The sequence below is a fragment of the Macaca fascicularis genome, chromosome 17 (genome assembly GCF_037993035.2).
Source record: "Macaca fascicularis isolate 582-1 chromosome 17, T2T-MFA8v1.1".
In the NCBI taxonomy this organism is placed as follows: domain Eukaryota; kingdom Metazoa; phylum Chordata; class Mammalia; order Primates; family Cercopithecidae; genus Macaca; species Macaca fascicularis.
The window spans coordinates 92,744,367-92,769,872 of record NC_088391.1 but is presented as its reverse complement, the minus strand read 5'-3'; the positions used below and the strand labels follow the sequence as shown (position 1 = coordinate 92,769,872).

The 25,506-nt window shown below is 39.1% G+C and overlaps 1 protein-coding gene across 2 annotated transcripts in view; it reads left to right on the top strand.

Moving 5' to 3' along the window:
* Window positions 1-25,506, top strand: part of FGF14 (fibroblast growth factor 14) — a 670,777-nt gene that overhangs the window by 464,826 nt on the left and 180,445 nt on the right. Inside the window, exon 1 of one of the 2 annotated variants that reach the window (XM_005586188.5) lies at window positions 12,111-13,214. The exons of the other annotated variant lie outside the window; for it this stretch is intronic. Within the exon in view, the coding sequence (XP_005586245.1) occupies window positions 13,022-13,214 (193 nt within the window). The 5' untranslated portion in view covers window positions 12,111-13,021. Of the gene's footprint in view, window positions 1-12,110; window positions 13,215-25,506 lie in introns of those variants that run through there. 2 annotated transcript variants of the gene reach the window in all.

Here is a 25,506-nt window from a genome sequence, read left to right as displayed (position 1 = left end):
TGGTTCTACAGCTGATACGAATGTCCCCAGTGACATATGAAATTCCTAATTTGGTCACTGACAGGCTTTTTGTATCCTTTCCCCCGACACAGATTAGGCTGCTTCCGCTTACCTTCACAGATTAAGCTGTGCCCGTAACTCAGGGTTCCTCTATTTTGACATTTTCTGACTGCGATCCCCATACCCACCTTGAGGAGCTGGTGACTATCTCCCATCTTTTTAATCTCAGCTCCAGGTGTTATGTTTCCACGAGACCTTTCCTAACCCATACCAGGTGGAGCTGACTCTTTCCACTGTTCTTGCATGTGCTTCGCACACAGCATCTGAGACACTTAGGCACAAGTGCCTATGCTGCCGTCTTCTCCACTGTGTCTGAGCCACTAGTGGGGAGATGCCTGAATGCTGGGTCAAGTCCAGTGGTGCAGAGTTAGCGCTCAATAGATGCATTAATGTAATGAATTATTTGATGATAAACAAATAAAGGTTGAGCATATAAATCAAGAGGTAAATCTTTCTGAAAATTACATTTTTATGAATATATTGACCAAGGGAGGCCTATTTTGCAAACATCGGAGGTAGTAATTCATATCCAACTCAGAGTATTTAAGAATAGTATGTATATCTGCATAGAAAAAATAACGGACTGTGCTTAACAAGAAAAGAGAGAGGATAGTCATGTTCCAGAAATGTTCTGGAGAGAGTAGAATGGCCACTCTTTTGCACTGTAGCCAAGGTCTTCTGAGAAGTACAGAGCTGTGATGGAGAGGTCCTGGCACACCACATCAGGAGAGGAGAATTCAGGCTGGGAGCTGCTGCCAGTTAGTCGTGAGCTCAGCAAATTACCTAACCTCCATGAGCCTCAGTGTGTTGATCAGTAAAATTGCATTATTAGTTTAAATCATCTCTAAGGCTACTTCTTGTTCTAACCTTCAGCCTGGCAACAGAGCGGGACTCTGTCTCAAAAAAAAAAAAAAAAAAAAAAAAAAAAAAAAAAAAAAGGGAAAATAAGATAACAAAGTAAAATTTCAATTAAAAGCCATGAATGAATAAAATTGAGAAATATAATATGAAAATATGATTCTGATGCACAGTGACTTTCCCTGTTGATTGAAGTTAGCAAAAACTACACACACACACACACCCCACAACAAGTTTAGAATGTTTTAAGTATACCATTACAAATTTCAAATTGTATTAGTTTTCAGTGATTTGAATAAAAGATGGTCCTTGATTATTATGTTAATATGTACTAAAATGTGTCTTTATTTTCATACTCATTATTATCAGTGAAGCAGAGAGCCTGCATTTGGTTGACTTTCTTCCTTTTCCTTTGCATATGCCATTCTCTTTTATTAAAATGTTAGGAAGATCTCTTGGGCAGCAGACTCTCCTCTTTCTTCCACTTGCCGAGTACCCAGCTCATGGTCATCGAGAACTCCATAAGCCTCTGCCCACAAGGCCTCTTTTAGTGCTTCAAGAATAAAATTACCTTCTTCTAGAGAGGGACTATTTTTCTTTTTAGATCTTTTGAAAAGTTCTAGTGTCACCAGAGATGAAAGAGGGAAATGGGACTGAGGGCATGTGTCTTACCATTGGGTGGAGGATTAAAGACATCAGGAGCAGTCCAGAACCTGGAACTATTCCTTTCTGAGTCTCATCCTCCCTTGGACAAACACTGACTGAGTGCCTGTGGTGGGTCAGGCACTGCTCCAGGCTCTGGGGAGGTGGAGCCCCTGTGATCAGGAGCTGTGTGTTGGGAAGGCCAGGAGTGTGTAGGAGTCAAAGAAATGATCCCCAGAGAAGCAGGGAAGCTGAGAGTGTGTGCACATCATTGACTCACTGAGGGTAGAATGACCCTTCAAAGAGGCCAGAAAGGGGCACTTCCCAGTCCTGGAAATGAAACCTATGACAAAGAGCTGGGAACTAGAGTATTTGAGTATCAGCTTTGACTCTTGCAGCAGGGCAGCGAGGACTCAGATCTAAACTTTGTACAGTGCAAACACGTTAAATTGCTGTCTCCTATCTGTACTCAAATACCCATGACATAAACGAATCTGAAACTTTTCCTGCTAGAACTAAATCTCTTGAGAGGATCACGAAGCCCATTTCATGGAGAAATGAACACAAGCCTGTGAGCATGGCCAGCACAGGCCTCTCCTGAGCACAGCTGACTGTATCGATTAGGTGTCTTGGGGAAAAAATTCTGTTTGGACAGTTTATCCCTCCCTGTTGGGGAGAGATTCATTTGCTGATATGTCTTGGTGCTTTCAAATATTTTATGTATTTATACAATACATATAAAACAAAACCCGTCAAGTGCAAAGACTGCTATTCCTGACGCACAGCCAAAGACTTCTTTTAACGATTGGGTACCCTCATCCCTGAAAGCCGTTTTCAAATCTCTGTAGAACCTTAGAGAAGGGCAAAGAGAGAAACAACACAAAAAGGCCAAAAGGGGTGAAGGAATGAGCAAAAAAAAAAAAAAAAAAAAAAAAAAAAAAAAAGACTGAGGTGAGCAGGGCTTGTCTCAGGGCCCTAAAATTTGTTTATTTAAAAATCTCCATGATGTTCTCTCTGAAATAATTCTTTTTCCTGTGGTTCCTCTTCCTCTATCCACATAAAACTCTGGGAAATATTTCTGATTTCTTTGAAAATCTCTTGCATAAATGGTACCTTTCCGTTTGCAGTCAGTGTCAACCTATAGAGTTAAGGCAAATTCTTACCTAAGGAGCTAATCTAAATTTCTAAAAGGAAAGAGCAATTATCTACTTCCCCTACAGCTATATAAAAATGAAAATGGAATGGGGAAAAAAGACTTGCAGAATCTATTTCCTTCATTTGGCAATAGCCTTAGGCCCCAAATCTCATTTTGCAAAGCATCACATGTCTAGCTTTAGTTTTATTTAGCTGGATTCTATGGTCTTAAATCTCATGAAAGGCATGTTATAAACTCAAGAAATTAAATTCTTCATGGATTTGTGTGGGGCTTAGAAAAATGCATTCTCACGATCCATGGCGGAGCATAATGGTCCTATTTCCACAATCACTGAGAATTGCTGTACATTTTTTTCTGAGAGATGCAATAATTAAAGTCATAAGAAATTCAGGTAAGCAGGTGGTACTAGAGCAGTCCAGCAAATGACAACACGTAACACTAAGCAGGGAGTAAAGCAGCCGAGGAAGCAGGAGCAGGCAATCATTAGAGATTCAATCAAGTAAACAGCTGGTGTTTAAAAAATTATATTGGTAGGAAACAGGACTCTCATTTAAAAACTGGCATTTGAAAGCAGCTATTCTGTCCATCAGAGTGGCGTTGGGTGGGTGACTGTCAAATGCTAGGTAGGGTTCTGTTTCTGTGTGTTTTGGTTACAGGGTAGGTGTGGTAGACGGAATTGCCTCCCCCAAAATGCCCATATCTTTATCCCTGCAACCTGTGAGTATGTGAATACGTCAATTTACATGATTTTGCAGATGTGATTAAGTTAAGGATCCTGGGATGGGGAGATTCTCCTGGATTATCTGGGTGGGCCCAGTGAAATCACTAGGATCTTGAAGAGGGAGTCATGAGGATCAGAATCAGTAGTAGGAAATGTGACAATGAAAGCAAGATGCAAGACATGGTCTGTGAGCCAGGAAGGCAGGTGGCCTCTGGAAGCTTAAACAAACAAACAAAAAAGCAGAGAAATGGATTCTTCTCTGAAAGCCTCCAGAAGGCTAGGCAGACATCATGACTTAAATCCAGTGAAATTGATTTGGGACTGTCTACAGAACTGTAAGAGAATAAATGTGTGTTTTTAAAAGCAATTAAGTTTATGATAATTTGTTACAGAAGCAATATGAAACTTATACTGTAGGTTACTGAGAAAGACTCAGGGAAATAATTTAAGGATCTATATTTTTAGTAGTTACATACAAAGTAGAAACTAGGCTCAGGAATAAGGCATTAATTTAAAATTATAACATTTCCTACATGTGTGCACTTTGGAAATTACTTTCCCTTGCATCTTTTAGAAGTAGATTACAAGATCAGAGGCAAATTAATAGCAACTTTGCCAGAACTGGAAGGCTTCTGGTATTTAACTTGACTTTCTGAAACCCTGCACAATAAGGTATCAGTTGTTCCCAGAGATTAGAGCATGCAGAACCTTCAGGAGGAAGTGCCCTCTTAGTTGCAGATAGTTTTTGGAAGAATGTAGAATATAGTAGTCGCTGGTACACTTTCAGATCATATAATTAAAGTATATGATCTTTGATGCACTGGCTTTTACTGCATTTGTGTCTTCTCAGTCACCAAATTGGGCCAAAAATATGATAGCAAATTTGTATGTAAAATAATGTTTTAAAAAACTGGAAAAATATTCCAAATCGTTTGAATGTTGGGATTAGAGGCAATTTTTATTTGTCATTTATTTTTATATTCTAGTTGTACTTTTATAGTCAGAAAATGTAGAATTGGATGTTGTGTTCTCATTCTTTCTTTGTCCTCCTCTGTAGTTGTGGGTTCTTATTCTTGCTTTGCTCATGGGGCTTTTTAACAATTGAATAAAAATTGTGAACCCTGGTGTTATCAACATGCACATGCACACATTCTTTTCAGCATAAATTTCAGGGGAATCACAGATAATCCTACACCCATTCTTGGAGCTTCTGCAAGTCCTTGGCTCCCATGTAAGAGTTCTTACTCTACGCTGGTCTCTGTGTCGGATACATATATTTCAAATAGTTGTCTGCTGGGTGGCAGATAGTGTGATAGAAAAGGCATGTGCTTAAGATCTGGTTCTTCCACTTCCTAGCTGTGTAACTTTGGCAATCATTTAACATGTCTGGGGCTTGATTACCTCATCTATAAAAGAGAGATCATGATGTCCACTTCACTAGAACTAAAAGCTTTTCACAAACTATTATACACATATTATTTGGATGTTTTATAAACGGGGAGACATATTCTTGTTCCTATTTAAATAATTATGACTGAAATATTCTCTAATTTATTATTAATTTCCACTAACGATTATCCAGAAAATTTCGAATGTGAATGTAAAAGTTCTGTACTGTGAAGGTAGTAATGAAAACAGGTTACTAAGAGGCATGAACTGGGAGTATGAAAATGGCTTTTTTAAAAAAAATCACTATTTTAATTACTTTTAACAGAGTCAGAAATTTAGTTGTGTATTTTGGCACACATGCATACAAGCGTGTGTGTGTAGATGTACAAGTTTACATATGTTTAACTCATGTATGCTAAATGCAAAGAACATAATCTCAGTCCAGCTCACTTATTTCCTATGAAAGTGGTCATTCTAGAAATTATTAAAAAGAAACTCATTACAGTGCTAAATATGAAAAAGATTACATCACATGTGCACAGGGACTCTCTTTGCATTGAGATTATAAATGAACTTTCCTTTCTTAAACTTTCTTGGAAATTGAGTAATTTTTTTTTCTATTGAGGTATTCAATAGTGTTAAAAATTCACTGATCTATTATTAAAATGCTTGGTATTTTAATCTTCCACTACTGATTTAGAGTAGGAAAAGATATGCCAATATTCACAACTCAGAAATGACTTCTATGCGCATTTTGGATTCACTTTAGTATTGAAGGCTGGAAGCTACTGAGAATATTTTTTTCCAATGTATTAGCCGGATTAAAAGAAAATCACTAAATTTGTAAAGCTAAACCATCTGCTAGTATCAATCTGGTATTTCTTCTATAGGAAAGAATGTTCACAAGTTTTTAGTATCAATCGTTTCTACTTTTCCTTTATTGAATCAAAACATTAAGCAACAATAAAATTCCTTCCAGTTTTTTAATAGTAGAACTGTGTTGCCTACCAGAAATAAATATATCCAGCAAAATTAATCAACACAACTGCTATAACATTAATGCAATCACTTGGTTTTTGAAAATCTAATTTGGAATTATTTAATATTCAGTTAGATTATCCCTTGATTTTAAAGTAAAGGTCAATAATACTATCACAGAAAAAATAAAACGTGATCTTGAACTTAAACTGTAATGAGCAGATAAGCAGTCAGTCTTAATTAACTAGTTGAAAATTTGCCCCAAGTTAATACTAATATGACTTTTTAAATATTCTTCCAAATGAGTAAAAAATGAAAAGGGACATCAATATTGATTACTTTTCCAAAAGCATCTCAAACATTTTCAAATAGAACCCATTTATCGAGGAAAGAGATGAAAACAAATGCCGATATGTATCATATTTAATTCCACTGAAGCTCACCCCAATAATTTTATAATAATTGTGGGTTTATATCATAATAATTTTATAATAATTGTCGAAAAATAATGTTGGACTTTCATATTTTAGCTTTAATTTGGGAGATGTTGAAAAATGTCAAAAGTGATTCACAAAGGAAACCATGTGACAAAGCAGAGTGAGTCACTTAATGTATGAAAACGATCAAGTACACATCATATTTTAGTGATTATTAGATGCCAATACTTTTTATATATAAACACGTTTAAAATTCATATGCATATTATAATCTATAAAATAATATAGCTTAAAAAAAGTGTGTTTATTTCTTTCATCAAAGTACCTAAAATAATCTTAAAATTAACAGCTTCTTAAATTTGACAAATTTAGGAAAAGCAAAATAGTGGCTGTGACAATGGCAGAAATGAAGGAAAAGCAGTAGATTGTTAATTTGGAAAAATAACATGATAGAATTTAATATAGATATCAATGTACAAAATATGTTTTTTGGATTTTTTGTTCATTTGGAAGCCAAATAAAAAAATCCAGACACGTTTTTGTTAGTAAGCCGCATCGAAACTTATCTACTTGGAAGGCAAACAATGTATGCAACAAAGTCATCCAGAACATAATGGAGCTCAGAATGCAATAGGAAAAACTTTAGTAATAAATTCAATTTCAATAAGGCTGCTTCTTGTTTATATACTCTCTTCACTTCGAGCTTATATACTTTTATATTTATAGATAACTTTAACAAATACATTTATCTGGTGTCAAATTCTATAATGGATTACATGATTAGATGTAGCAAGTTTGAAAAGGGGCATATTGTCAATTTATCAATTGACAACCTGAAAACAAGGAGGCAAGATAGAAAACTCTGTGTGTGTGTGCGCGCGCGCCCGTGTGTGTGTGTGTGTTAGGAAGTGTAAAGAAGTGGTGAATCACAAATATCAGAAGTCCTTTTTGATTCATGGAATCAGTCTTACATCCTTCAGTAAGCCCCAAGGGTGTCACTGTTGAAATTCAGAACTCGAACTGCTTGTCATGTTTGGTTGAGCCCAAGTCATCAAGCAAAGGCTAAAGTATTTTCTGTATATCCTATTTATGAAGTTGAGATTGTGTGTAATCCAGATAGAATTTTAGGTGTCTTGGTGCTTAAAGAGATCAAGGATCTCTTTAGATATCATGGGGTACTTCATCCTTGACAGACTGGGTTAAGCAAGATTTTCTGTTCCTCTTATTTGGTATTAACTGTCTATTTGTTCAGATATCCAATGTCTTAGTCCTTTCAATACACAAATCTTTTTTGAGCACCTACTTGCCTGGCACCATTTTAAGCACTGGATATGTGGCAGTAAACAAATGAGACGAAGTCTGTACCTTTATGGGCTTATATTTTAAACAGGGAAGACAGCCCAAATAAATAAGGAAAGTATATAGAAATTTTAAAAGTTGGATGTGCTACATAGAACCATAAAGCAGGATAGCAAGAAGGAAATGTCTGTGTTTATAAGTTGTAATTTTAAATAGATGTGTGAGCAAAGATGTGAGGAAAGAATCAAAGGAGATGAGAGTCAGATGAAACAGCAAGTATAAAAGTCCTGTCGTAGGAGCATGCCAGGTGGTTTGGTGGACAACAAGTGGTAAGTGAAGGGAGATAAATAGAGAGGATGCCAGAGTACAACTGAAGGCAGAAGTGGGGCACAAATCACATGGGGCATGGCAGGCCACTACAGTGAGGACTTTGGTTTTGACATATAGGATTTTTAAGTTACTACTGTAGTATAATTGCCCAAAAGAAGATGGTGGTAGGTAGTAGTGGAAATGGTGAGAGTGATCATATCTTGGATATATTTTGCAGATAGACAGAATAGATCTTACACAAATACATATGGGGTATTCAAGAAAGAAATGACATTAATATGATACCAAAGTTTTCAGCTTGAGGAACAAGAATGAACTTGCCATTTCAGAAGTGGGGAAGATTGGAAGAACAGGTTTAAGAAGGAAGAACATAGTTTGGTCATGGCCATATTAAGCATGAGACACTTACCTATCAGACATATTTTTAGAAATATCAATATAGCTCTGTCTTTATTCAACAATTGCTGGTGTTAGTAGAGAAATTATGAAGTTTTTACAAGGTGCCTTAGATTCAGTGTTAATTAGGGGTAGGTGGTAAGAAGTTTCCCAGAGAAGATACCTATGCTGAGACGTAAAGTATAAGCTCCATCAAGAAAGAACCAAAAAGTCTCTTTATTTTTATTTAGAAATCAGTTGGCAAGGCATGGTGGCTCATGCCTTACTCTTTAGCTGCTGATTTTTTTTTTTAATCACCAAGAGGAGTATGAGGATGGGGCAATAGAAATTTTCCAGGTAGAGGGAACAACATACTTAAAGTTGGAGGACCAAAAGGATCATAGCATCTTCAGGAGACCATCAAGCACAGTGTACTAATTACCTTCCATACCGATGCTTGTATAGTACTTTAGTGTTTTTAGAAGTACTCTCTCATAGGCCCTCATCATAGTCTCTGAAAGGTGGAGAAATGTTTTTATTATCAATAGTCAGTTGGTGTGAAAGTAGGCTCACGGGACTCAGTTCACAAATCTAGTCAATAATAACTAAGGTTTGAACTTGGGACTTATTTCATCAAAACTTAAAATAATTTTGTATGTTTCTAATTATTTAAAATTTTGTCATGAATCCACTGTGGAGGGGGTGAGGAAATATAGGAATACATATATTTTGATATTGAAACTACATGGAAACCTCAAAAGAATTTACAAGATAGAAATGGGTAGTCTGGAAGGTGATGATAATACAGTCATAGCTGTCATTTTCAATCACTTAGGGTGCGCCAGATGCGGTACTAGGATCCTTACATTTATTTACTAAATTTAATCTCACAACAGTTGAAAAGGAGGTTCTGTTTTCATCTCAATTTGAGAGATGAGGAAATTAAGGCTGAGAGAGACTAAAGCAACACATTGGAGGTCGTTATACTGCTAGGAAGTTGCAGAGTCAAGAAATGAAGCAAGAACCTCTGAAATGAGAGTTCAGGCTCCTGATAGCTTGGTCAGGAGCTACACCACCTGGGCAGTACTTTATTTTCGTCTTTATTACGTCAAAGGTGAAATTAACAACTCAAGGAGGTTCTGATGAGTGAGAAATTATTTTCTGAACTACAGTAACCTTTACATTTGTGTTCACCGGTCCTGAATCGGTTTTCACCCTAGCTTTGCACACTCTTTTATCACAGCTTAAGACAGCAGATGGCTCTCTTGCGTTTTCTTTCACTTACCTCCATTCGTAAACAACTAAACAGCGTTTTGGGGAGGTAAAATGAAAACGCAGATATTAAGCTAAAAGACCTTGATTATCCCAATGCTGCCCCCCTCTCCAAGCTCCCTTAAAATAGGAAGATATGTAGAAGAGAAATGACCGCTTGAGGCTCCTGAAATTCACAGCCAGAATAGATGCCGGGAGACTCTGGAGTCCGCTGTTTCAGGCGCTGCGCCAGGGGTCGGAACGCTCGAGAAAGAAAGTATCTCTCAGTTATGGAAAAGCTGAAAGGCTTTGTGCTCCAAGGTGTGTTATTAATGTCGGTAGAAGCTGTGAAGAATAATTTCTTTCCCACCTTGAGGGAAAAAAAGTGAGAAACTGCTTTTAGGGGAGGAAAGTGTCAGAGACCCTCACAGCCAGCGCTTTTCTCAATCAATCAGCGAACTTGCTTCTGCTGGGAGAGGTATGGCTGGGGCGGGATCCCTGTCCGCGGTGCTGAATGTCAGGCTGGTCTGAGGCTGCTGAACAACGAAGGGAGGGCTCTGAGAGGGCCAAAAACTGACCTCCTGACCCCCCAGTCCAGGGATTTGGGGGAAAGACTGCAGCATAAGAAAATACCTGCAAAAATATAGGCACAGCTATAAGAACAAGAAGCTTAATGTCACTCTTTTCAAATTAATATAGTTGGCACATACATCAAAAGGCTTAAAGAATCTTTAAAAATAAACTAAGTGTATTGGCTGGGGAAGTCGTACTAGATTTAAGAGGTCACTATACTTAACATTTTACTTTTTTGAAACACTCACTGCAAGAAGCCTTAGATAATAAACCTGGATGCTTTAATCTTACAGACACTTGCAAATTCAAATCTAGAACGTCTGAAATGTACAGATGGCCTTTCTTCAATAATGGAAACCAAGAGTAGTGACTCTTAATGTTCAGTAGGACTCATTTCAGTGAATTAAAACAACAGACACACTCAGTAGCCATTTAATTAGTTATTTTCCTCTCTCTATAGACGTCTTTCCCTTTTTAAGCAGGACTATAGCAACACAATATAAATGTACACTCACAAAAAAAAATGGAAGAAAAGAGACATATGAAACAGAAAATAAAGAGGTAAAGGCAGAGCAAAATAATTAGCATGCCCCTTTTTCTCACTTTTGCTATTTTATGAGTGACTAGGGATTGCAGGTTTCTAGCAAAACAACTCTGGCATATTTCTGTTAATAACTGTAGAATTTGTAGAGGTAACTAGCAAAGTATAGAAAATAAACTTCCACAAGTACACTTTTTAATATTATATATGACATACACATTCCTAAAGCCAATAATGCCTGCCTTAGATCTAAATCTACACATTCTCATCAGGTTGCATTTCCTTCCCAAAAGGAGACTTGTTGGTTAATATGGAGTGAAGGTAACGAACAGCAGCCCAGCAGTGTCTGCTTCCGTGGAGAAGCTGTGGATATGTTGCTTAGAGCAGAAGGTGCCCAACCACCCTGTAATCTGCTGCACTTCCCCCCAGTTGCCTGGTGGCGAGTACTTTACTGCCTATTCCTGAGACAAAGAGAAAGTGTGTTTTGGTTGAGAACTGCTCCCAGGGCTGCCTGCGTAGTGTGCCTGCCCTCTTTCTGGCTCTAAAGCAGTCACTGGAGAAGAAGGTTCTTGCAAGTCTCTTGATTACCAAGTGAGTCTTCTTTCCCCCTTGCTTCACACTGAATTTCCAGAAGTCTAGTTTGAGCATTTCTTTTTCTTTAGCTGCCTGAGCTGATAGGCAAAGCAGTGTAAAGGGACGGGGAGAAAAGTAAGAAGCCTGGAGTCAGAGCTGCACTTGGTTCTGCCACTCGGGTGTATCCTAGAAACCACGGAACTGTATTCATCCAAGCATGAAGTGTTTCTCTCCCAACCCCCCAACCCCCCCAACCCCCCCCCCCCGCTTTTTGTTTTTTTTTGGGTGCCCTCCACTGCCGCCCTTTCTCTTAGACCTTCACATTTTCAGTTATCCAAGAGAGAACCACTGTCGGGACACAGACAGAAAATCAAGGGGAGACGGCGGCTGTTGTATTTGAATTTCAGACACAGTTCAGATGGCTTTGCTCTCTGACAGAGCTTCTCTGCCCAGGGACACCAGAAGACGACAGCTGAAATTGGAGTGTCCTGTCTGGCTGCTTTTACTGTCCCTGGAGTAGTGTGACATCCGCCTCTGCCCCTTATATTTCTGCCCTGACTTCTTCAATATTCTCCTGGGCGTTTATCCTACCCAGCTGCTGTTCTGTAGCAGCTACTGCGGCAGTCATCTCCTCCTCCCAGGGCTGGGGAGCATATTTGGGAGTGGGGTCTTTCTATCTCGCATAATCACAGCTTCTCTCCTTCTCTTCCCTCCTTTTTGCTCCGTGTAGCCTTTCAAAATGACAAACCTATCCTTCCTGCAGCAGAAAGGAGGGTCCTGCAAGTTTGGGTGGACTAGGTGAGGAGTGGAGGCGCCTCCCTCCTCCCTCCACCCTGGGGTTGGGGGTGGCGGGGGGGCGTTGGTGCTTGCGGGATTAGCAGGGAGGGCGGAAACCACCTAGCTCTCCAACCGCTGCTGAGAGTTTCTGTGCACCGGGAACCACGTTAAGACCGAGAAGCCCCAACCAAGCCGCGGAAGCCTCGGGAACCAGCGAGTTGCATCTAAGAAAAAGCGCCCCGATGTTCCTTCAATTCCACCTGCTTTGGCTCGGCCTCTTAGCACCCCACCCCTGCAATCCATCTTAGCTTGCTTTCTTATTATTTTTAAATCATTATTATCTTTACATTTTGTTTCTTTCTGAAGAGGTACATCAGGAGGGGGGACCACATAGGTGGAGGGGGTGTAGTGGGGTGGGAACGGAGCGTTTGATTAGAGATCTCAGGGGAGAAGATTGGTCTCTCCAGATGCTGATTTCCAAAGCACTTGACAATCACTGGCAGAAGCCTAGAGCAGGCAGCGCCGGCGGCGGCACCGGCCCGGGGGCAGCTGGAGCCCGGCGCTGAGTCCTGCCCAGCGCGACCCGGACCGACGGACACGCAGAGACCCTGCCGGGACCCGCCCTCCGGCCGGCCCCCGGGGAGCCAGCGGCCGACCGACTCTACCTCCCGCCCGGGAGGCGGGCAGGGCGAGAAGGCAGCGCGAGTGGCGGTGGCGACCCCCGCCAGCGTTCCGGCAACAAGCGGTGACCGGCAGCGCCCGCAGCCGCGGTCCGGTTCTCCACTCGGACGTGGCCAAGCGGCGGCGGCCACGACCTCCGGCTTCCAGGGATCGTCCGGCTTCGCCCCGGGCGCATCTGCGCGCCTGGTCCCGCGCCCCGCGGAGAGGGCGATGGGTCCCAGTCGGGACTGAGCGCCCCTTCCCCTCTCCCTAGTCCCGCCTGGCGCCCCCTCCTGTGCCCCGAGTGCGAGCCACAGTCTGCGCCGCCGCCTTCCCCTCCGGTGCCCCCGGCTCGCAGTCCTCCCGCGCCTTCCCTCCCCGGACCCATTCCCGGGGCCACCATGGCCGCGGCCATCGCCAGCGGCTTGATCCGCCAGAAGCGGCAGGCGCGGGAGCAGCACTGGGACCGGCCGTCTGCCAGCAGGAGGCGGAGCAGCCCCAGCAAGAACCGCGGGCTCTGCAACGGCAACCTGGTGGATATCTTCTCCAAAGTGCGCATCTTCGGTCTCAAGAAGCGCAGGTTGCGGCGCCAAGGTCTGTGAGGGTCACGGTCGGGAAATGCACCCCGGGTCGCCCCCTCCCCGCCTAAAGGGAGCTTCTCCAGGGTCCTTCCCTCCCTCGGTTTTCCTGGCCCACCTGGCCTCGGCCTCCCTTCGGAGCACTCCGGGCGCCGTCGCGGGGACCCTGGAGTCCGCTGTCGGGCAACCTGTGGCCGCCGAGAAGTGCAGTAGCTAGAGCTGGCAAGTTGGCTGCTCCTCCCAGGCGGCTCCTGCCCTCCGCGTCCCTGCGGGCTGGGCTCTGGAAACCTGTTCCCCCTGAGTCTCGGCTTCCCGGGAGGACAGGATCTGGCTCTGGAACGTGGGGTACCCCTTCCTGCCACACCCGGGGTCGAGCGGCTGCTTGCAGTCTAATCTGAGCTGGCGGGGGTTTCTATGGGGTGGGCCTGGCCTCACTCGGTCCCTGGGGTCTCCTGGAAACCCCCCGGGTTCCCAGACCTTGGCCAAGTGTGGGGATCCTGGCGGTGCCCGCAGCGGGAGCTGCTGTAGAAGGAGTGGAGGATGTGTGAACTATGGCCCAGTCCGCTGAGGTTTAGCAGAAGGCTGCTTAGCGCGCAGCCCCGGGCCCTGCAGCCCTTCAATCAAATCCTGGGATGGGGACAGAGGCTCAGGGAGTCTAAAGAAAGAATCCGAATTGCGGGGGGCAGGGAGGCAGAAGTAAAAATCCCTAATATGTGTCAGTTTTAATTGAAAAACTGGCGAATTGCCTGAGACACAAGCCGTTACTATATAAAGGTGACTAGAATAGTTACCTTACTACAGGTATTTCTTTGAGAAACTAGTTGCGAGGATGACCTTCTTTCGCTGCCTTTGAAATGCCAGGGTCTGAGAAGGCATCCTTCTCAGGAGCCAGGCGCTTTTGTCTCTTTCCCTGCCTGTCTCTACATCCAGTTGCTAAGGCTGGTGGTTTTGAGAGCATGTGGCGTGTTCTGTGGGGGAAATGGGCATTGCTAGCTTTTCATAACCAAGTGGGATTGGTAGGAAACATTGAAGAATATATTTACGTTAATGGGAGAATATGTTTGCCCAGCACATTACATTCTCGGCTCCCAGCTGTATTTGTTTTAAATGCCCTGTTGTTCCAAAGACGGTGGATAGAAGCATAAGCTATACATGTGTTTCTCAGTGAGTGAGTGCGTGTCCTTACATTTGCAAATTGATGACCAAAAGTTTTGATGCTTTTTTTTAAAGGCTAATGCTAAATATTTTAAAAGGACAATTGCTTGTTGTCAAGTTTAAGAAATTGGAGATTAGTTGCTCTTATCATCAAGCTTCAAAGGCAAAGATAGGAAGAAAATCAGAGTGGAAGTTCTGTTAGAGAAATAAAATTGTATAAGTAAAATAGGAACTTCTTGTTGGAGAATTTGGGATCAATCATACTTTCAGACCAGGGTAGAAGCCATTAAAAAAAAATGGATTTTAATTTTCCATGTTAGCCTAGAGCCTTATTCAGCCCACCTTTGTGTAACAAGACCAACTCAACTGCCTTAATCACTGTTGATAGACAGAGGATCAACCTATTATGACTTAAATTGTGCTTATCCTCTTATGCCATCAAACAGACTATCTTTTAGAACACAGTTTTCACCACATACAGCTCCGAATTGGCTGTCTACATGTAGTAAATTAACATACTATCTACTAAATAAGCTTATTTTAATATAAAGAATGATTAAAACTTGTGTGTATTTCTTAAGAATATAGGCAGTAGATTATTTTATAAATATGAACAATAAATGTTTTGTGCCATATTGGGTGGCGAAGGAGGATTTGCCTTACACTTAATGAATTTTCAGTTGAGGGTTTACTTTTTTGCCAGTATAGAAAGATATCTGAGTTTTCTAATGGTCCATTTCTCCATTTTCAACCCTGACTGCTCTGTTGGTATTCCTGATTTTGAAATGATAAGCAATCTTCAATGTTCTGTAAGAAAAATATATTTTAGGTCACTTTTCTACCTTACTTTTGACAGGAAAGTAGAAGAGAAGATATGTTATAAGGAAATTTTATGAGAATTTTTTATTCTTCTTATATTTCTTATGTATAAGTATATATATTATTCAGAGGAGAAAAATACAGATATATCTCTTTAGTATCAGAAAAGGATTATTAGTATCATTAATTTTAAGCAAAACAAATATTAAGACTTTATGTTGTGTATATTATATATCGACATTTAATGATATGCTTTTATATTATATATAACAATATAATTATTTAATTAAATATTATTTTAGGACATATTTTCAAGCATATTTCCCTTCTTCTTATGCACTCTTTACATAGGGAATGGCCCTCAGAAAATTTAAAAAAATCATATTTATTAATTTAAAGATACAACCTTTAAGTCTGATGGTTTTATATGTCTTTATAGCTGAAAATAATTAATATAACAATTATTGAATCTTTCCAATCTGTTAGGCTTTGTAGCAGGTATTATGTATATACAGCAGTGAATAGAAGAGTTGAAGTTCCTGCCATCATGGAACTCACAAACATGGGGTAGAGAGTCATTGCTTATGGAAAGGAACAAATAAGAAATGATAAAATTCAAAGTCCTGTAAAGCATGAAGAGAGCTGGGATAAAGAATTATGGGGGAGAAAGGGGTGGGGAGAGGGATCTAATTAGATAAAGTAGTTCAGGGTGGGCAACACTGGAGTCCACAGGTTGAGAGCTGACAGGTAAGAAGGATGCAGAGATTTTAAGAGCAGGTGGAAAAAGCAATGTGTGTGCAGAGACCTTGAGGTGGAACAAATCTTGTCCCACTGGGAGAAAAAAAGAGGCATAGAAATTTTAAGCACATTGTCAAGTAGAATATAGTTTGATATGCTTGAAAACAGAATAAAGAATAGCTCCACATTTTGTGTTTTGGGGAAGGGTAATACACATTTTTTAAATGTAGGGTTTTTAAAAAGCCTTTATTAAGTAGAAATTTATTTAATGTAAAGATTACCGAGTTGGAGCCCTGCACACACACTCTTTCCTATCTCCATCACCCCTACCCCTATAGAAGAGCGATGTTTGTACCAGTTAACTTGCTCTTATGAAGGACAGAAATTTGCAAGATGGCTATTAATGGTGTGGTAGGCAGCATGACTGTAGCCCACCTTTCCAGATTCAGCTCCATCTACCCTCCACCAACCTCCACAGATTTCAAACACAATTCAGTGCTGCCCCCCCAAAAAAATTAGTCATATGCTTTCAAATCCTTGTCCTTTTGTTTGTGCTTTACTGTGTGCCTAGCATCTTCTCCACACTTCTACATTCACCTGTTGAAATTATGAAATTCTTCTCATTTTGAAAAGCTGAGAGAAAATGCAGTCGCCTCTGAGAAGCCTTCCCTCACTGGATACAATTAAAAATAATTCTGTGGCATTTCATACCTCACCGTTGTTGTTTATACCTGATAATAATTCAGTATACATATTCAGTTGATTGTAGGTAAGAAGCAAAGTCTGTGTTTTCTGCATCTTCATAGGCTCTCAAATCTTGATAGAGTGGTTGCCATACACTGGGTTCTCCTCATTGCCCTTGGATTAGGGTGAAATATGGAAGGTCAATAGGCCCAAGCTAAAAAAGAAAGTATCCTTGAACCAGAGTGATCTAACTAGATAATTTTAGACATAAAAATACTTCTCAAATTTTATACCTTTTTTACTTTCCCTAAATAAATATAATTATATATTTTTAAAGAGAATTAGAGGGATTACATATTTGTGGATTATTCATAAGAATGCAAGAATATAAACAACCTCATTTTAAAGCTTCACTAATATATGAACATAGATATTTACATATATTGATTTAGTTAAAGGGGAATTTACAAGGAAATCAACAGTTTGCAAATAGTTTTATTATTTGGAATCTTAACAAAAATGAAAACTATAGTAGAAACTGATTACAATGATGTATAATGAACATTTTATCCCCCAAAGTGTTATGTTTTTATTATGAATTTTTTCAATCAAACAAGAACCATAATTGTTTACAGGATAGTAACCTTTCTAAATCCTTGGCGTGGCTGCTAATGCAATTGTTTCTTGAGATTTACTTTTTTGGGGCTGTGATCATAAGAGCTATGGTATTACGTGCCATGTATGTTTAATCAGTAGGTGCATGGGCTTCTTACTAACATTTTAACTAAAACAGATTACAGTATGTATAAGGAATGGAAAGTGAGATACTTAAAATGTGTTTTCAAGTTAATGCATAACATAAAAAGCAGAAAGGTATATACACCTATAGAAATAAAACTGCTTTGCTCCAGTGTGATAGTGAAATTCATCAGTTATCCTAAGAAAAGTGCCCTTCTTTCTTACAAGGTGCTATGTAAGGAAACAAGTGTCTACCCTCTCAGAAAATAATCCACAGCAAATAGTCATCAAAAAGCCACTGTTCCAGCTACTCAGGAGGCTGAGGCAGGAGAATGGCGTAAACCCGGGAGGCGGAGCTTGCAGTGAGACCACTGCACTCCAGCCTGGGTGACAGAGCGAGACTCCGTCTCAAAAAAAAAAAAAAAAAAAAAAAAAAAAAAGCCACTGTTTTTTGTGCTACTGTTTTAGTGTCATTACCATGTGCTCACACAAAGACCATGTGCTTGTTTATTTTGGCTGTTTAGGTTAAACTAAAACAAGGGAACATTTTTCTTCAAAGCATTTTTTATTTTTTGGAAGATATTTTCTCTTTGATGTTGATTTTCTAAGGTACCCATTGGAGTCTTACTACTTATTAATACTTGTTGCTAACTTTTTGATAATTATAATTTTATTATTTGTTAGTTGTATTAAGGTTAGATCAAATTTTGGTCTTCTAAATTAAAATGTTGAATTTTTTTGTTTTGTTTTTAACAAGGGACATACTATAAATGCAGTTTCTAAGCAGGGAATCTTATGAGAATATTACCAGATTGGTCAATGAAATAATGTTAGAGACAAAAAAGGCGTTCATTGATTATGCATTTTCTTCCTGTGGCTTAATTGTTATGATTTCACATCCATATTTGCTATAGGTTTCTGAAAATGTTTAATACCTCAGTAGTTCAGTAAGTGAAGTGTAAAATAGTGTAGCAGGTTAGGTATAATGTAATTAAACATAAATAACATGGTTTGCTTTGGGTTTAGTTATATCCATAGATTGAGTTGAGCTTACATCTATTAAAAAATACTTAATCTATGGCCAACTCTCTGGTGAAGACATCCTGTGACCTTTCCTAACAAGATTTCAGATACACCAAACCTTCTGTCCCAAAGTTACCATAATCAATTATAGGTTTCACTTTACATTTTGAATTTGAATACTTTTACATTTAGCCCCAAACTTGTGATTTTTGTTAGTAATTCCATTCTGTATAATGTTACTGTGAGAAAAAATATTTTCAAACTCAACAAGAACCTCCCTTCTCTTTGGTATAAAGTTATGTCTTCTAAATTGTATTTACTTAATTTTTTTTTTAATGGTAGAAATTTAAAAGGAAAGGTTTCTAAATATGATTTATCCACTTACTTCTGGAATTCTATATTTTTCCTAGATATAATTTATATTAATGTCTCCCCAAATGGTGAGAAACTTTAGCCAAAGAGGACAATGATATTTAGATAATACAAATGTTATATAATATTTCAAATATTGTTTTAGCACCCAACAACTAAAACACACACATACGAATCCAAATCTCTAAGAGACCATTTCAGAGACGTCAATGCAATTTAAAGCCAGTTACAGTGTTTGCATTAGAAAACAACTTAAAGTATAATAATAATAAATAAATTAAAAAAAAAAGAAAACAACTAATTTAGTAGTTTTTGTCTATAATGGTGCAGCATTCAATTTAGTAAACTCGGATCACATGAAAATGTCACCATTTGCTGTTTACCGGGGTGACAGGATAACAGTAGGGACGTGTAGAAATGCAGACACAGAGTCTACACCATTTTATGATAGGTACTACTTTGTACATATCATTCAGAAAAATGTCTCCTTTCATAAAATTGTGTTTTGTAATTTATTTTGTGGGATGTGTGTTTCTCCTTTTGATTTTACGGTTTTTGATATTGCGATTGATAGGAACCCATATGGCATCACCATAGGGAAGGGCCACTTCAAAGTCACTGTCTCACCAGTGCTTGGCGTACAACGAACACTTCAGAAGTACTTGTTGAGTGAATGAAACATACCACATTTGTCAGGGCATATATGCAGCAGAAGCATAGAATACCAATTGAGATCAATGAACACATAGCAATGGCTATAACTGGATAATTATTGATGTATTTAACAACTACCTGCATGACACTCTGCGTCTGTTGAGTACTATTTAATCTTCACAACAAACCCATATGGTAGGTACACTACATTACCCATTCATTAATACACTAAATTATCCAGTAATGGATAATGCACTAATATTATCCATTCATTCATTTTACAAATGAGGAATCTGAAACAAACAAAATGAAAAGCTTGCATAGCTTTAAAGAGTGGGGCTGGGATTAGGAGAAGGTCTGCTAACTGGTTAGTCCAACTGCGTGCTTACTATTTACCTGCACTTACAAGGCTGAATTTGGCTGAAGAAAAGTACACAGACACATTGGTACGACTTTAAATTCACAGTCAGTAACCTCAGGGGGCCCCTTGGTACATTTATTTTTTTTAATCCATTTTCACTTAACTTGATCATATTTCTTAACTTACTTCCCTTCAAACATCTTATGTTTCCTCTCCCATTTCTACTCTCAGCTATGTCCTTACTTCTATTTGTCTGAGAAAGTAGAAATAAGAAATAAATGTTCACATACTTCACAACTGCTTTTATAAGTCTATCTGCAGATCTGTCCATTTACTCCTCCTTTTATTTTTTTACTGAACTGGGGGATAAACTCCCAGTGCTGTAATCTAAGGTCAAGATCTCCTCGAATTTAGCATTAGACCCTCTCTCCTACTCAGGGAAATCAATCCAATAATTTTCCCCTCTTCTGCATCATCCTACTGTATTATCCCACATCCTCCTGTATTATCCTCACCAGCATTTAAATATGCTCTAATATTTAGAGCATCTTAAGTAATTATCCCATCTTAAAAAGAAATCCCCTCTTGATCATGCATTTCTCTCTAGCTGTTGAATTAATTGTCTGTTATTGGAAAAACTTTTTGAAAGAGAAATTACAACTCTCCTTCTCCCATTCTTTCTTGGACCTTTTCTAAACAGGTGTTTGTCCGCAGTAAAAAAACTGGTCTTGTCAAGGTTACCCATGACCTGCAAGTGATCAAACTCAAGATTCTGTTTTCAATCCTTATCCTAACTGTATAGTATTTGGCATTCAAATTTCCATAATAAATTTATATTTTTTACTACGAAGTGGTAGAGTTAGCATCGAAATAGTTTTAACCTACCATTTACCCAACCAGTACACTTTATGTGATCATCTTTTTATAGTGACAATATATCTGGGTTTCTAATTGAGAGTATTAATACGTTAACTATTCCATGCGATTTGATGTTCAGCCAAACACTATTAGTACTAGTTGGTATTCGGGTACCATTAGAAGGCAATGCTTGGTGTTTCCTTACTTGGGAAGAATATTCCTTTCATCACATGTATTTGTGTTTGGACTGAGTGACTTGTCTCCATAAAACAGAGGAAGATGAATGGTCTTTCTGAGAATTAGTCTTTATATATAAATATAATAGATTTGTGATTAAGCAATGGCTGCTTTTCAGGCTCCTTAATTACTATCATAGCAAATAATAATTGGCAAACTAAAATATTAGTTAATTTGCTTAATGATAAATATCACTCAAGTTTAAGCATTATATAGAAAGAAATAGTCATAAACTTTGGAAGGGCCATTTACCATGGTTCATTTTCTCTACGTGGAATGTTTTCATGGATAGATTTGCTCCGTATTTTTATGCCTAAGGTTTTCAAGTAGTGATAATATGTTCTACGTCTTCTTTATCTACCTATTGCATAGAGAGACATAATTAAGGTAATGATTTTACATTTGTGTTTTTTTCTATGTTAATTTTTGTCAAAATGACAAACAGCTTCTAAGGTATAAGCAAATGGCAAAGAGCTGGCAATTAGAGTAGATGAACAAATTTATAGACAGAATAATATCTCTTCCAATGAGATTTTCCAGGGGTAACATGTAACTACTGGGCTCAATAGCTAGACATGAATGCACTGTCTTTTCTCAGGAAACTGTTGCATGATGGATGGGTATTTGCTTGTTTGTTTTCTTCAGAATCCAACAATTCTCTTTCTTTTGAAAAAGTCTTTAAAATAGTCCAAATCTCATTGCTTAATATCTTTTTATTCCAACACATGCCTCATTTTATCTCTTTGCATTTCTGTAAATAATTCCTGCTTATCCTTGGATACAACATGCCCTTTAAATATTTGTTCATGGCTTTTTTATTCTTCTCACCATTTGGCCAACTTACAATTGTTTAACTCTATTAATCTTTCTGCATAAGTAAATGCCACCAGCACCTTAATCATTTCTGTGGCTTAGATTGTTCAGTAGTTACCTCACCCTTATTCTAGCAAATGAGATGACTGCTGTTTTCATGAAGAGAATTTCATGCTGAGGCCAGACTTTGGGTAGTAGGGAAGACTGAATCCTTTTGCTGTCTCACTTCTCTCTGGGGTAGGATCTGATTTGAATACAGGGATGAGGATATTGTACAAATCTATGCTAGGTAGAAACAGTCTTCTTGGTTTCATACCTGACGAATTAAAGGAAAGTGTAGGGAAAGTAACCAGACATCTTCACTGCATCTGCTCAGATTGGAAGTGTTGCATACCACATCTCATACTTCTCCCAACAACAGGACATAGTTGATATCATTTTCATTTCATGGATGAGAGGAAGTGAAGGAATTTCTTCAGGGACTCATAGTGGCCAGGTGTAGTATCTGAACACAAGTCTGACAAATATGTACAGTTTTAGAATTAACTCAATCCTAAATCATAATAAAGGTCAGAATTATATTCTAGTGTCTTCCTGGATGCACCCCTAGAACAGGCTAGAATGTCAACCACAAGATTCCCTCTGTTCATTCCTACAATTTTATTATTATTGTTATTATACTTTATGTTCTAGGGTACATGTGCACAACATGCAGGTTTGTTGCATATGTATACATGTGCCATGTTGGTGTGCTGCACCCATTAACTCATGATTTACATTAGGTATATCTCCTAATGCTATCCCTCCCCCCTCCCCCCACCCCACCCCACAATAGGCCCTGGTGTGTGATGTTCCCCTTCCTGTGTCCAAGTGATCTCATTGTTCAGTTCCCACCTATGAGTGAGAATATGTGGTGTTTGGTTTTCTGTTCTTGTGATAGTTTGCTGAGAATGATGGTTTCCAACTGCATCCATGTCCCTACAAAGGACATGAACTCATCCTTTTTTATGGCTGCATAGTATTCCATGGTGTATATGTGCCACATTTTCTTAATCCAGTCTGTCACTGATGGACATTTATTATTGTTATACTTTAAGTTCTGGCGTACATGTGCAGAATGTGCAATTTTGTTACATAGGTATGCATGTGCCATGGTGGTTTGTTGCACCCATCAACCCGTCATCTACATTAGGTATTTCTCCTAATGCTATCCCTCCCCTAGCTCCCCACCTCCCAACAGCCCCAGTGTGTGATGTTCCCCTCCCCATGTCCGTGTGTTCTCATTGTTCAGCTCCCACTTACGAGTGAGAACATGCGGTGTTTGGTTTTCTGTTCTTGTGATAGTTTGCTGAGAATTATGGTTTCCAGCTTCATCCATGTCTCTGCAAAGGACATGAACTGATCCTTTTTTATGGCTGCACAGTATTCCATGGTGTATATGTGACCCATTTTCTTTATCCAGTCTATCATTGATGGACATTTGGGCTGGTTCCAAGTTTTTGCTATTGTGAATAGTGCTGCAGTAAACATACATGTGCATGTGTCTTTGTAGTAGAATAATTTCTAATCCTTTGGGAGAACATGATGCAGAAGCTCCTGGGACAGTAATGTTACAAATGATGGCCACCCTGCAGAAAAGAGCCTTCTCCAGCTCTGCCTCCCCTTCTTTCTGTTCAATGCATGGGACAATAGTTTTAAAAGCTATACAGGACAGCAGAGTTCAGACACGTTTGTTCCATCATCTCTTAGACTTTCCTTTTGGAGTAAGCCACTAAAAAGGGTGAAGCAAAGTTGAAGTTTTCCTATAATATTTCAAGTATTTCATGTTTGTCCAACTTTTATTTTCTGCATCCTAATGCCTTTGCATTTTGGAAAATTATAAAAAGTTACAAAAGTTGCTGAAGTTTCAAGAATATGGCACTAATGAGCAAAGGTTTCCTGTTCCCATGCTACTGTTGCTGAACTGACAGAATTTTTATCATTAGAAATGCCCCGGTGTCCAAACACTCCCATAAATGTTATCGCTTTTACTTTCTGCATGGTTTATTGTTGTATAGCCAAGTGAAACTGAGATGCATATTACAGTATTAAGTACTTTTTGCAACTTTCTATACTAACAAATCAGGCTAACCTGAAGGTAAAGGTACAATGTTTGTGTCTGTGTGGGTTTTCCTTTTGCTCTATGGTAGTAGTTATAAGGAATTCTTCAGCAGAATCTCCCTAGGAACATTCGTTTACAAGCTAAGTCTATCTTTTCACTTTTTTAAAAAGGAAACAGCAATTTGCAATATCCATTTTTTAAGCACTAACTGGTGTCATCATAACTGACTGGCCTCACACTACTATCCCTTCTCTTTTTTGAATTTTCTACACCATTCTCATTGACATCTCCAGAGAGAGAGGTCTGTTGATTTTTTTTTTCTTAAAACATGAATGTAAGAAAATACCCCAAATTTCACCTGCATTGTGTCTCACACATTTCCATCAGTATTATTTACCACTATCCTTACTAGAGCCCAAAGGTCCACAAACAACTGCCACCCTTCATGGTGTGGTGGGTGCTGGTAAAGCCCAGGAGGCAGACACAGAAAACTCTGGGCCTTGTGCTCCCACAAACTGGCTGGAAAACTTGGGCAGATCTGTCAGCATGCAGAGACCTCTATGCAATGAGCCCATTGAACAAAACAATTTGATAGATGCCTCTCAGCTTTCACTTCTTTTGCACGCTGTGTAGAGTCCCTCATGAATTAGATCTTAGAAGATTGAGGCAGAAGTGTGTTCCTTTGCCACAGGAATTACATGTTACATGAAAAGGCTATCTACATTGTGGTTTTAATTTGTAGGATGGATACTTTAAAAGCCCTGACTTCAACACTATGCAATCTATGTCTGTAACAAAATTGCATCTGTACTCCATACACTCATACACACAAGCAAACAAACAGAAAAGGCCCTCTGGAGAACAGGATTGTCCTCTGGATGCTGACAGTTTATGTTCAGTGTCTGTCTCCCTGTCTCTGCCTCACCCCCTTTCTTTAGGGTTGGCTTTGACTCCATGCTTCCTGTTGGCTGCTCATTAAATGCAGCCTGAAAATAGTTGGTTAATCATCTCTGTATATTCTATAGATTCTACATATTTGTGGCACACAGCCCTCCCTCCTTCCCTGTAGTCACCCTGCTCTATATTTAGGTATGTAAAAGCTATAATTCTCCTATATTCACAGGTTTGAATATTGAGACAGGAAAAAAAAAGCCTACCCAAGTCTCCACTAAAAGTCTGTTTAATGCCTCCCAGTATTTATAGAACTCGATTCTTCCAGACACTTTTATTTGTTTTATCTTAACAAGTCTCATTATTTTCTTCTAGGGTTGGAATCTGCACAGAATTATTTTAAAAAATTACAGCTTGTGTACATAAGAGCAGTCACACTAGGTGCAAAGTTAAAACCCATTTAAAGAGAATAAAGCTTCAATGAGGAAATAGGAAATAATGACAAGCCTAGGAAAAGAGGTCTAACTAACATGAATGACCACACACACACACACAGACAGACACACACACCACAATTAGAGTCTCCACAACTCTGGTCTGTAACTTAATGAATGTCAAATTGCCTCACAGGAATTTCAGATCTTCAGTTTGAAGTTCTGGTAGGTAATATTGAACATATTCATCAACAACAGCATGCATGCTTCTAAATAGCCACTAGAATTCATTTGAAAAGAGCAATACACACACACACACACACACACACACACACACACACACACACACACACACACAAACCCAGAAAACTGGCAAGCTGATCTAGATGGCAACATTGGATGAACTAGAAAACTGAGACCACTGGATACT